Here is a 13,634-nt window from a genome sequence, read left to right on the forward strand (position 1 = left end):
TTCTAGGTTACTGATATATCAGGTGCTCCTGGAATCTTTTTTGCCCCACTTTCTTAACCTTACTCAAAGAAGGGAAGTAAGACAGGGCTTTAATTGGTAAGATCTTCTGCAGCCCATGTTAATCTATTGCAAGTCTTATGGCAGCCAATACCTTATCCAAGAGTGGTACTGATATGCTTTGGATCAGCAGATGATCTAGGTGGGTGTCACTCATCACAAGTAAAGAATTCATTTATGTGGTTACATGGACTTCCCACAGTACTTAGAGGTCCTGTAGTGATGTGCCTGAGTCAAACTTGTGAAAGGTCTTCAGAATCCATTTGCTTGGTCCTGGAAAAACTTCTGAGTTTAGCTAGAATTTTTGGAAAGCAAGCAGAGAACTCCTCTCAGCAGGACATATTTGGGTCCAAGGCAGAATGAAGGAAGTCTGGTTTAATTATTCTTGTCACAGTTTCGCTGATTCCATGGCAGAGGAAAAAGTGGCTCTTAAATCTCCCTTGCAGATGTGACATGGATTTGCATGGACTCCTTGTGACAATCAGATTCAATTTCTGTCTTGTGCCACTGCTGCTCTAATTGTCTGACCTAAGTTTTTATACCACATGCATCACCTATTGAGCCCATCAAAACCATAGAGATGTGACACTGGCAGAATACTTGCAAGGATTAAAGTTATTTTTCTCAGTGTGACACTGCAAATACAACTTCCTGTCACTTACTTGAATCCATTCCTGCTCCATCATCCAAAAAACATAGCATGAATTGACCTCGCAGGTCCTCTCGCCGTTCTACAACAAGAAAAGAATTAACAGAACCATTACACAAAAATAGGAAGGGGAATTAAAAATTGTTTGAAAAAGTGTCCAAACAGTTTTCATGACTGGAGTAGCACAGCAAGCAGGACTCAAACTTCAAGCTGATTTGTGTGTGGTACCACTACAAAATGATTAGACACCATCAATAAGAACTCTTAGTAAGAAAAACAGGAGCAGATGAAATTGTAGGTGTTATTACAGAAAAATTAATCTCTTTCATAGAATCATAGAAGATTAGGGTTGGAAGAGACCTCAGGAGGTCACTTAGTCCAATCCCCTGCTCAAAGCAGCAACAACACCAACTAAATAATCCCAGCCAGGGCTTTGTCAAGCCGGGCCTTAAAAACCTCTAAGGATGGAGATTCCACCACCTCCCTAGGTAACCCATTCCAGTGCTTCACCACCCTCCTACTGAAATAGTGTTTCCTAATATCCAATCTAGACCTCCCCCACTGCAACTTGAGACCATTGCTCCTTGTTCTGTCATCTGCCACCAATGAGAACAGCTGAACTCCATCCTCTTTGGAACCCCCCCTTCAGATAGTTGAATGCTGCTATCAAATCCCCCCCACTCTTCTCTTCTGCAGACTAAACAATCCCAGTTCCCTCAGCGTCTCCTCATAACTCATGTGCTCCAGCCCCCTAATCATTTTTGTTTCCCTCCACTGGACTCTCTCCAATTTGTCCACATCCCTTCTGTAGTGGGGGGGACCAAAACTGGACACAATACTCCAGGTGTGGCCTCACCAGTGCCGAATAGAGAGGAACAATCACTTCCCTCGATCTGCTGGCAATGCTCCTACTAATCAAGCCCAATATGCCATTGGCCTTCTTGGCAACAAGGGCACACTACTGACTCATATCCGGCTTCTTGTCCACTGTAATCCCCAGGTCCTTTTCTGCAGAACTGCTGCTTAGCCAGTCGGTCCTCAGCCTGTAGTGGTGCATGGGACTCTTCCTTCCTAAGTGCAGGACTCTGCACTTCTCCTTGTTGAACCTCATCAGATTTCTTTTGGCCCAATCCTCCAATTTGTCTAGATCACTCTGGACCCTATCCCTACCCTCGAGCGTATCTACCTCTCCCCCCACTTAGTGTCATCTGCGAACTTGCTGAGGGTGCAATTCACCCCATCATCATCCAGATCATTAATAAAGATGTTGAACAAAATCGGCCCCAGGACTGACCCCTGGGGAACTCCGCTTGATATCAGCTGCCAACTAGACATCGAGCCGTTGATCACTACCCATTGAGCCCGACAACCTAGCCAGCTTTCTATCCACCTTATAGTCCATTCATCCAATCCATACTTCTTTAACTTGCTGGCAAGAATACTGTGGGAGACCATATCAAAACCTTTCATCAGGAAAGGAAGGTAGCCTAAGCTCACATGCTAAATCAAAGCAAGCAGAGGAAGCTTATGTTTTAAATTTCTGAGAAGAAAATAATCAAGCTGTGTACAATTGTGGTCACCCATGTTCCAAAAAGATAAACTGGAACAGATGCAAAGAAGATCTACTAGGATGATCAGGGGAATGAAAGGCCCAGAGCTTGGCTTGTTTAGTAAAGCAAACAGAAGGCTGCAGGGGGTTTTCTGCTCTCTGTAAATACATTAGGGGGATAAATACCAGGAAGGGTGAATAGCTACTTAAGCTAAATGACAATGTAGTCAGAAAAACAAATGGCCATGAACAAATCCAGGCTGGAAATTAGAAGTAGATATCTAACCATCAGAGGGATGAGGTTCTAGAACAGTCTCCAAACAAATGGTGGGGGCAAACAACATTAAGAGATGGTCACAGCTGGAAATGAGACCTTGGGGGAGGCCCTGGCCTCAGAGATGACACCGTGCATTCTCTCTGTCAGGTGCTTGACTGGCTGGTTCTTGCCCATATGCTCAGGGTCTAACTGATCACCATATGCGGGGTCAGGAGGGAATTTTACCCTATGTCAGAACTAGTAGTGACCTTGGAGGTTTATTCACTTTCCTCTGCAGCATGTGGGTGCAATCACTTGCCAGGATTATCTGGGTTTATCTCAAGGAATCATTTCCCTGCCACTGCAGAGGGCTCTGGCACTAGCACATCTGGTCTCCTGTGGGGTGTAATACTTTGGTCTCATTTCAGTTGTTGGGTTAGTGCGCGGGTGCTGGGTGGTGTTGGTGCCCTGTGCTACACGAGGGCAGACTGGATGATTTATTGGTCCCTTCTAGCCTTAAACGCTATAAGATTCCTTTAGTCTGGTAAAGGATTCTAGTTGATTGAATTCAAGACCCATTTAAAGACAACGCAAGACTCCCCTCACCACCCTCCTACACCTCTCCTTCTGAATGATTTTTTGATGTTAGAAATGTAATGGATTTGAAGGCATTACTAATCTGTAATTTGCTGGGTGTATTTTGCAATCCTCCTGACATTGCTGACATCGAAGGAAAAGACAAGTCTGACTTACCTGTGTAAATATCTATTCTCGTGGCATCAGCATCTCTACAAAGTAACAAAAACACAATCAGCGTCCAAAGTGCGAATGAAGGTGAAAGACGCTGGGAGCCTGAGAGGATTTTGCATGTATGAGTAGGAATTTCAACAGGAGCTATCATTATGAATCAAAAACTGTCCAAGTCTCTAAGTATGCAGTGTTGTTGTAGCCGCGTCGGTCCCAAGATATTAGAGAGACAAAGCAAATTAGGTAGTATCTTTTATTGGACCAACTTCTGTTGGTGAGAGATGAGCTTACATAAAACTTTTCTTCAAGAGCTATGTTTACGTAAGCTCGAAAGCTTGTCTCTCACCAACAGAAATTGGTCCAATAAAAGGTATTACCTCACCCACCATGTCTCTCTAAGGCTCTAAGTGTCAGCACCCCTCAAAGAAATCCAAGAGGCTTTTGTGTACTATTGCATTTTTGGCCTTCCCTTGTTTGGATCCAAACTCCACCACAAGACACTGATGCTGCATACTAATTAAATCTGATTACAATGCAAATACCTATTCCATCATAAACACTCATTTTAGGAGGGAAAAATGAGTACATGAAGGAAAAATATCTTAGTACATCACGATGGAATAAGCCTCCAATTTCAAGCTTCTTTCAGCTTTTGAAAGACATCAATACTTCCGTTACATTACTTACCTTCTCCTCAAGGAAGAGTTCTTCAGAGTCTGTGCTCCCCTTTGTGTCTGGAACCTCCCTCCCTATCCCAATGCACCAGATGACCTAACTATTCTTCAAAATGGCCATAAATTCACTTTTGCAAAGCACAACAATGCACAACCACATCAAAAGGCTAGGGAAAAAAGGATATAAAATTGATCCTCCTTGGTCTCCCAACACACAGTGTATTTTCTAGCTGTTTATACTATCAGTTTTTCAAGATGGGGCCCGTCCTCCTCTTGGGCAGGGCCTGTATCTTATGTAGGATACAGGTGCACCATCACCATTCAGCTATAACATAAGCTTCTGTATTACATCTTTCTTCTTAAGATCTACTGGTAGTGAAGGTCACTCAGCTGCTTACCCTAAATATGTGAGCTAGTTAAACCACAGCAACTTAATTAATTCCCAATACAAATACAGTCTCAAATACATACCTGGCATTATCTACAAGCTCAGCAAGGGCACCAAACAAGAACTCATGAGTGGTTCTGAAATGTCAAACACTGAGAGTCAGGAAGGTTACTGCAATTTTGAAAGAGACTGTCTATCTCTCAATTTAATATGTATGTCAAACTGATTTTTTTTTTTTTAAAGTTTTTACCTAATTTGTAACATACTTCCCCGCCAATCAATGCAACAAAACTAGAGATCAGAGGTGTACTATTCATAGAATCATAGACGATTAGGGTTGGAAGAGACCTCAGAAGGTCATCTAGTCCTGTCAAAAACAGGAGACCAATAAGACAGCTACTGGTTAAATAATATTAGCAGTTTGAATCAAGAAAATCTAAACTATGATCTTTGTGTAGTGGCATTAAGAGTATTAGCTAAGGGGAAAATTATATTAGTTTAAAATTACCTATTACAAGGTGTCATAACAGTGACTCATTGACTGGCACTCTTCTATCAAGAAGCAATCAATTCATGTGAATCCTTGATTACTTATTATACTAACTGGTTCTTTTAAACGACAACTAATAAAACCTGCCCTGGCAATGATTAAACTGCACAGGATTGGAGGTTTCTTTTCCTTAAAAGCATCTCTTCAAATTCCAAGATTTAAATTTCTGATAAATATGAACTTGGTATGCATTCATATGCTTACTACTGTTGCACAAATCAGATGATATTTTCTGGAGAAATTAGTGGCTGCAGCTGTTGCTAATCCAGAAAAAGATTATCATGAACCAGCATGGTATGTTTCATCATATGATCTGAGGAATTCAATGTCAAAATTTCCCTGACTGAATCCCAATTCACTATAATCCTGAAGACAAAAATATTTGAGTCCAAAGTTCTTAACTGTCATCATTCGTAAGAAGTTCCCAATCCAAAATTGTAACATTCCACTTGGTTGCTCTGCTGCAGTCTTTTCCCACAAAGTCTTTTCCGAGTCTTTTAATGGCTCGTTCCCTTTTCTTTAAAGCCTTCGTTATTTTTTTGTCAAAGAACAATAGATGTAAAATCTCCGCTGTACATCCAACACGGTGATGCATCTTCAAAAGCTAATCGGTTTTCAAATGCAGACTACCTATGACCCTGTGAAAACTTCAGCTAAACTAGGGGAAACGCAGAAACTGGATGAATGGTGTTCCTCCCCAGGTTAAATTCAACGACCAGTATAGACTGGGCCACATGTAGAGCTAAAAAATGCACGTTTATTGACTCTGAACTTTACAAGAACACTTACTAGGGCTGTCAAGTGATTAAAAAAATTAATCGCATGATTAATCACACTGTTAAACAATAATAGAATACCATTTATTTAAATATTTTCGATGCTTTCTACATTTTCAAATATCTTGATTTGAATTATAACAGAATATAAAGTGTACAGTGCTCACTTTATTTTTTTTATTACAAATATTTGCACTATAAAACACAAAAAATAGTATTTTTCAATTCACCTCATACAAGTACTGTAGTACAATCTCTATCATGAAAGTTACATTTACAAATGTAGAATTATGTACAAAAATAACTGCACTCAAAAATAAAATGTAAAACTTTAGAACCTACAAGTCTACTCAGTCCTATTTCTTGTTCAGCCAAACGCTCAAACAAGTTTGTTTACATTTGCAAGAGATAATGCTGCCTGCTTCTTGTTCACAATGTCACCTGAAAGTGAGAACAGATGTTCGCATGGCACTTTGTAGCCAGCCTCGCAAGATATTTACATGCCAAATGTGGTAAGGATTCGTATGTCCCTTCATGCTTCAACCACCATTCCAGAGGACATGCGTCCATGCTGATGACTGGTTCTGCTCGATAACAATCCAAAGCAGTGTGGAGCGACGCATGTTCATTTTCATCATCTGAGTCAGATGCCACGAGCAGAAGGTTGATTTTCTTTTTTGGTGGTTCGGATTCTGTAGTTCTGCATTGGAGCGTTGCTCTTTTAAGACTTCCGAAAGCATGCTCCACACTTCATCCCGCTCAGATTTTGGAAGACACTTCAGATTCTTAAACCTTGGGTCGAGTGCTGTAGCTATCTTTAGAAATCTCACATTGGTATCTTCTTTGTGTTTTGTCAAATCTGCAGTGAAAGCGTTCTTAAAATGAATATGTGCTGAGTCATCATCCGAGACTACTAACACATGAAATATATGGCAGAATGTGGGTAAAATAGAGCCAGAGACATACAATTCTCCCCCAAGTTCAGTCACAAATTTAATTAACTTTTTTTTTTTTTTTTTTTAAATGAGTGTCATCAGCATGGAAGCATGTCCTCTGGAATGGTGGCCGAAGCACGAAGGGGCATATGAAAGTTTAGCATATCTGGCATGTAGATACCTTGCAATGCCAGCTACAAAAGTGCGATGTGAATGCCTGTTCTCACTTTCTGGTGACATTGTAAATAAGAAGTGGGCAGCATTATCTCCCGTACATGTAAACAAACTTGTTTGTCTTAGCGATTGGCTGAACGAGAAGTAGGACTGAGTGGACTTGTAGGCTCTAAAGTTTTGCATTGTTTTGTTTTTGAGTGCAGCTATGTAACCAAAAAAAAAAAAAATCTACATGATAAAGATATTGCACTACAGTACTTGTATGAAGTGAATTAAAAAATACTACTGATTTTATCATTGCAACAGTGCAAATATTTGTTATAAAATATAATATAAAGTGAGCAGTGTACACTTTGTATTCTGTGTGGTAATTGAAATAAAAATATTTGAAAACGTGGAAAAAATATCCAAAAATATTTAATAAATGTCAATTGGTAGTCTATTGTTCAACAGTGCGATTAAAACTGCAATTAATCACAATTAATTTTTTTAATCATGACTTTTTTTTTTTTGGAGTTAATCGGGTGAGTTAACTGCGATTAATCGACAGCCCTAACACTGAACACATAATTATAAAGGTACTTTGTCCAAATGAGCCTCTCAGACATAACAACTATGATTAAACTTTCATATCCACTACAAAAATCATTAGAACTAACCCATCAGCTGAACTCTGATTAGAATAAAAGTAGTAGTATTCAGGCTGTACCCATAGGTGCAGAAGGATGGGATGTTTCTGTTAAAGCGATCAGCAATGAAGAAGCTGATATTAGCTTTCAGGAATCACTACATTTATACTAATGGAGCCCTTCCAATCTTTCAGACTCTGTTTCAGTTTGCCTGCAGGCTAAGGATGAGAGCTCTGTATCAGTTTACATTTGGAAGGTTCTTTTCATAACCAGAAGAACTAGAAACTTTTTATTTTCTTTTAGAACGAAAGCTTAAAATTTGCACAGAACACAGGAATACTAGTAGCACTGAAACGCTAAATCCACAGAAAGGGCAGAAATTACCTCATGTACAGATTTCCAGTACTCCTATCAATTTAAGGACAATTACAAAAACCCACAAACATAGTCCACTGAAAATATATCTGGAGAATATTCCATATAATGGATAGCCACAAGCAAATGCATGAGTCGGAATTAATATACACTATACTTCTGCACCTTTGACTCTACATCCCAAAACACTTCAAACTACAACTCAGTGAATCAAATATTTGAGAATATGCATTGCTGTGTAATTAAAAAGATGTAAATATGGATTTAGAAACAAAAAGATCACAGGAAAGGGCTGAAAAAACAGATCACACCATAATCTACGGAGCGACAGAATGATTAATCCTTTTCTAAATAACTGTTTTTCCCACTGCACTCATCACAGTGGTATCTGAATGCCTACCAACACTGTAATCCCCTCATATCAGCTGAGGCAAAGAGATGAAACCTTGCTAAATCTGAGTGAAATGAAATCCAAAAATATTTATCACTAGCTAGCGCATATAAATATGTAGATTTCTTTGGAGTATGTATAAAATATATATACTATTACTGTCAAAACTAGCATCTTCTCAAAAGTCTAACGTTAACTTTAAAACCAAGCCAAGAGGCTGTTCTGCATTGTTATTAATGAATCTCTTCATTCATAGCAACAACATGCCTACTTCCTCCATGTCAAAACTACCCGACAAATAAGTACTTAACTTCCATCTATCCTTGCATGTAATGGCAGTGTAATGGTTCTCTCCCAAGATGCCCTCTTGTTGTACAGAAAAAAGCCCATGACCTGTTTCAGTTGCAAAGAACATGTCAAAAAACATGAATCAAACCTAACTGATGCAGTAATATCTGCCCAAGCTTGCAAAGAGTCTGAGACAATAGCTCTGAGAGGTGTGAACTATCCCTTTCACCTCAGTGTATATATTTACTCAGATGTCTCTACTTTAAGTGTCTTCATTGTTAAGCTTTTTCACTGCTCAATCAAATCATGTAAGAAGAGGAAATATATTTTGAAGATCTACAAAATCTACTCTGAGGGACAGTTCATTTTGAGAGCACGAAAGGGTGGGCTTGGGAAAGTACTATATTACTACCTCCTCCTACTCAAAAATGAGCACCACCAAGAGGGAGCCAAGCCCTAAGGAACCCAACAATGCCATGGGTGTGATGTATTCAGATCATGCTGAAAGAAAGCCAAATTCAAGGAACCCGGAAAGCATGTGTGATCATATTCTGAACATCTGCACAGTCTATTGAAAGCAACATCTGAAGGGAACAGGACTTATTTTGTGAGTGGAGCTTGGAAGAGTAACCTATCCTACCTAACAACCAATCTGATCGTACAGGTATGCAGAAGCAATGGGCACCTAATTAATACCACAGACTGATAAGTCAACTTCTCTGTAGCAAAGGTGGTCCCAGCAATGCACCAAATTCTACTTTGGGAGTTTGGCATCCTGTTAGCAAACAGAGCTGTCTTCCCTTTTTGTTACTGTAACAAAACCTTCATACATTGGCTTACTGTATCCTTCACTTGTAGGCAGAAAATACTTTTAATAGGTAAAGAATCTGCATTTTTTTTTTAATTTCTCAAATCTAGTGAGCAGCTGCTAGAGAAAAAAATAAAACTTTTGCTCCACTTAAATATACGACTGCCATTCTAACTGTGTCTAACAGGTCAGTTCTAGTTAAAGGGCCAGCTTTCGTTTTAAATTGGCCATAAATATTAACTCTTGACCGCGGGGTGCCATTAGAAGATTTATTTCCGAAGATAAATTTAGTGGTACAAATTTTAACAAATTGTTTCAACCAACTATGCATTACAAACACATTCAAGCATACAGAGACAAGTTAACAAGTTAGCCAATCTCATAGTTTTTAATAGTTTGTAATGACTGCACGAGCCAATCTCATAGTTTAATAGTTAATAGATTTTAACTTTTTTTTAAAAAGGAAAAAACACCATCTTATTAAAGTTTTAAAGCATCTGTTGTATTAGGGATCCGTAATTAAGTGTTAATTATAATAGCCATACTTCACCCTTACATTGAACTTTTCATGAAAGGATCGCAACGGTCTTTTACAAGCCTTAATACAACTCTTAGGTTTTGTCTATATTGGAAAAGTGAGTTATATTTAAAAACATATCAACTTAAATGCTTTAATTAGCAAGCTGTCAAACTCACCAGGTGATGTTTAAAAACATGTTAGTCCGTTAGCCATGACCCCTAAGGTTGACCTTTAGGTCATGGCTAATGGTGACCAGCTAACCCTTTTAAAAACATGAATCTACCTGAAATGGTAAGTAGTGTTTAGCAACGTGATAATTAAAACATACTAGTTCATGCCGGGTTGAGGGTTTTTTTAAAACCACAATTCATTTTCCTAGTAGACAAATCTTATGAAGTAAACAGCTATAATCAGGAACTATGTATTTTTCAGTTCTGCAGCCAGAGATTGTGCTTCAAAATCTAAGCTGTCATTTTAAAAGTTTCTAGCTCTCGTGACTGTGAAAACAACCATGAAAACATGACACTGTCTTTCTCAGTCTGCAACTGCCTGAGACCATGGTTCTGAAAGATGAATGCTTCATTCATCTCAAAGAGTTAATTCTGAAACAGATTAAAATTTAAAATGTCACTATTTAAATGATTTTACTATTGATCATTTTAGGGGAAAACATCCAACTAAGGTACCTATCCCACAATCTCAACATGCTTCTCATCCCTTGTTGGATGTCAAAAGCCCTAATTGTGCCTCACCTATTTTCCAAAACCTCCATGATGCAATTATGCACTGCAAAACCCATGGTATATTAAAGAACTGAAACTGTGATGACAGCATAAAATTATTTTAATATAAAAATAAACATGCATCACTATAATGACTGTACTAGCCAATCTCATATTTATTAGAAGTCTCCATTTTGTAGCTGAAATGCAGATGCTGCAGACTTTCCAATCTGCCATACTGGAGCACTGCAAAATCTTGGGGCCTCACAGCACAATTTAGATCCAGTTTGCCATGGAGTTGGATATTTTAATCGTTTCACGATTGGTAAGACTTGAGCCATAGAGGTGGAGCGACTTGACATCATGGTCACTTAGTCAATGACAGCACCAGGAACTGAACTCAGAAGTCTCAACTCCCAGTCCTCATACACCAACCAGAAGACCTAACACAACATTTAAAGTAACTAAACCAGTTATAGGGCAAAGCAACGAATGGAATCGCAGCACCATTGTCCCTCAGATGATATAGTGCCACTATTATCTTCTTCTGTGCCCAAGAGCTCTAACTGCTATTTTTTTTTTTTTATCATCCATGGGTTGAAAATAATTCCCATTTGCCAAGAGCAATCATTATAAATACTCAAAACTTTGCCAAGTAGTCCATCTCTATTCCAGTACTATTAATAAAAAACTTCACAATTTAATTTAGAACTAAACAACGTAAAACTCAGTCAAGGTTCTGTGCTCTGGCTCTATCCATAGAAGTCTAAAGGAGCCAGATGATGCCATAACATACCATTGAGGCTCCCTCACTCCCATTTTGCCTCAGTATTTGAAAAAGGTGCCAGAGGAAACAAACCATCAAAACCATTGCACTATATTTCTCCTAGTAACACAAGCAGACATAGTCAATTCTTCTACTTGCTCCCCCTTCTACAAAGGGGTCATAAAGACAAAGAGGGATGGTTCCTCTAATGGCCAACTGACCAGAATGCTGAGAATCCATCACTAGTTTGCATTGTTATCCCCAAACATATTACTGTAAGGACAACAAAATCTCATGCTTTATGATGGAATTCCCTCCCTCCTAGACAGCATTACACAGCTGATTACTTGCAATCTGCAGGTTTCTGACAGGTGTCAGTATACCAAATCTGATTTTTCTAAAATACCAGTGTCACTTTGACTCCAGGAGCAACACCGGGTATGTTCTAGACCAGTGGTTCTCAACTTGCGGACCAGTCAGCACAGAACTGCAACCCATGTGACATCCTCAGGGGCCATACAGGTAGTACTGGATGCAGCCCACAATGGTAAACAGGGTTTGAACCACTGTTCTAGACACAGATGAAAATAGCCAAACTCAAAACAGCTGAATCCTCTTTGGCTCTATCAGAACATTTTCTTTTTCTGGACTTCCAATACACTATACTAAAAGAGAACAATCCCTGATAGCCAACTGGGAGCAGAAAGGAAACTTGTATTTAAAAATACAACTGAACAAAACATTCAAGTGTTAGCCAAACAAAACGTTATAAAGGAGAAACAGCCATTACCAAGAAAGAGAGAACAAGAGAATGATTTCTCATAGCAAATCACTCTACGGAAAAGCATATTCTATAAACTCTAGGAAGTCCACTTTTTTCCAATCTCTCTCCACGTTCTGCACTTTACCTAAATATCTGATATTGTAGGAGAGCTGTGGGAAAGTGCCTATATTTTTCTAAAACAATACACATATAAGCAGATACACAAAAAGAGTCCCTTTTTTAATAAATGCTCCAGTGAGAGAGCACATATCGTATTTAAAGCAGGGGTCTAAGTGTTAAGACTCTTGGATTCTATTCCCAGTTTTGCTACTGACGTATGATCTCATACATGTCATGTCATCTCTGTGCCTCTGTTTACCCATCTTTACAATGGGTAGAATACCTACCTACCTCTTAGAGGTGTTGTGATACTTAATATTTGTAAATGCTTTGTGATCCTTGAGTGAAAGGCACAATGTATGTGCAAAAATTATTCCATGTCTTCCTTACCCTGTGATCTACAGAACCTTCAGGGAAAAGACTAATATCAGTTTCCTCAGCAGACAAGTTATTTTTGGGAGAAAATCAAACACAGAGGAATCAGACACAAAGAACATCCTTCTTGTAAATTGCTTTCAACTGTTCTGTTTTCTTTCTTGAAGACACCTCTAAAGGATTCTGCCTTTCTGTTGCTATTGGGTTGAATGATCAAGACGAGTACCCGGCAGCGGCATAAATATTAGATTCCTTCAGATCCACCATTGAGTTTCATCTGGTTTTGATATAAATGGATCCAGCTGACTTGAATTATACTGAAGATACAAACCATGCTCATGCAGCTGAAGCCGCTGTTCAACAAACCCTGTAGAGGAGCCTGGAGACGGGAAGACTCTGGGGACCCTTTCTGGATTAGCAAGGCAACTTGGCGTCGGTTCTTTGTAAAACGAGTGTCCAAAGTTCAAGACTGGCCACGAGTGACTGTGGGTTGACCGCCACCAGGCGACAGAGGCGAAAAGAAACCTCCAGGCCCAGGCTAGCGCACGGTAGGCAGGGCTCTGCAGCTCGGCAAGATACTCACGAGTTGGTATGCAGGTACTCGAAGGTCAGCTGGGCACGGTTCAGGCTGCTGTAATTGGTAAAAGCCATGGCTGGCCCAGGCTGCCTGGCAGCCCCAACACCCCACCTCAGGCGGACACTGGGCAGTGCCAAGCGAGCTCTTCTGTGAACCCGGCCCCGCTGTCACGGCCTCCCAGGCAGCGCCGGCCCCCGCGGCGCTGACCCGCCCCCCGCCCAGCGCGCCTCGGCGGGAACCTCGAGGTCTCCGCGGCCACCTCTTCCCCGCCGCCCGTCACGGCCCGTCCCAGGAGGCGCCACCTGCCCCGGGCGGAGCCGCCATGCGGGAAGGAGCCGCTCACGCCAACGCCGCTGCGGGCCCCGAGCCCGCGCCTCGCCGCCGACTGGGGCCAACGCCCCGGCAGGCCCCACCCGCCTCTCGCCTCCCGCCGCCGCGTAGGAGCCCCGCTCCCGCTCGCCGCCCCGGCAGCACGTGCCGGAGTCCCCTGTTGCCCCTCCCCCCACCCCGCGGCCTCCGCCTGCTCCTCGCCGAGCGGGCCAGGC

The 13,634-nt window shown here is 40.7% G+C and overlaps 1 protein-coding gene across 3 annotated transcripts in view; it reads right to left on the bottom strand.

The window, feature by feature from the left end:
• The window catches only part of MORC2 (MORC family CW-type zinc finger 2), a 95,755-nt gene extending 82,395 nt beyond the window's left edge, over positions 1-13,360 (bottom strand). The window contains exons 1-4 of one of the 3 annotated variants that reach the window (XM_065568250.1): positions 13,096-13,360; positions 4,404-4,457; positions 3,265-3,299; positions 720-788 (exon numbers count right to left, since the gene is read on the bottom strand). In XM_065568250.1, coding sequence (XP_065424322.1) covers positions 720-788; positions 3,265-3,299; positions 4,404-4,457; positions 13,096-13,163 — 226 coding nt within the window. In that variant the 5' untranslated portion in view covers positions 13,164-13,360. The remainder of the gene's footprint in view (positions 1-719; positions 789-3,264; positions 3,300-4,403; positions 4,458-13,095) is intronic. The other 2 variants (XM_065568251.1, XM_065568252.1) reach the window with 2 other exon arrangements.
• Positions 13,361-13,634: the final 274 nt, after the last annotated feature.

This window comes from Chrysemys picta, chromosome 15 (assembly GCF_011386835.1).
Source record: "Chrysemys picta bellii isolate R12L10 chromosome 15, ASM1138683v2, whole genome shotgun sequence".
Lineage (NCBI taxonomy): Eukaryota > Metazoa > Chordata > Testudines > Emydidae > Chrysemys > Chrysemys picta.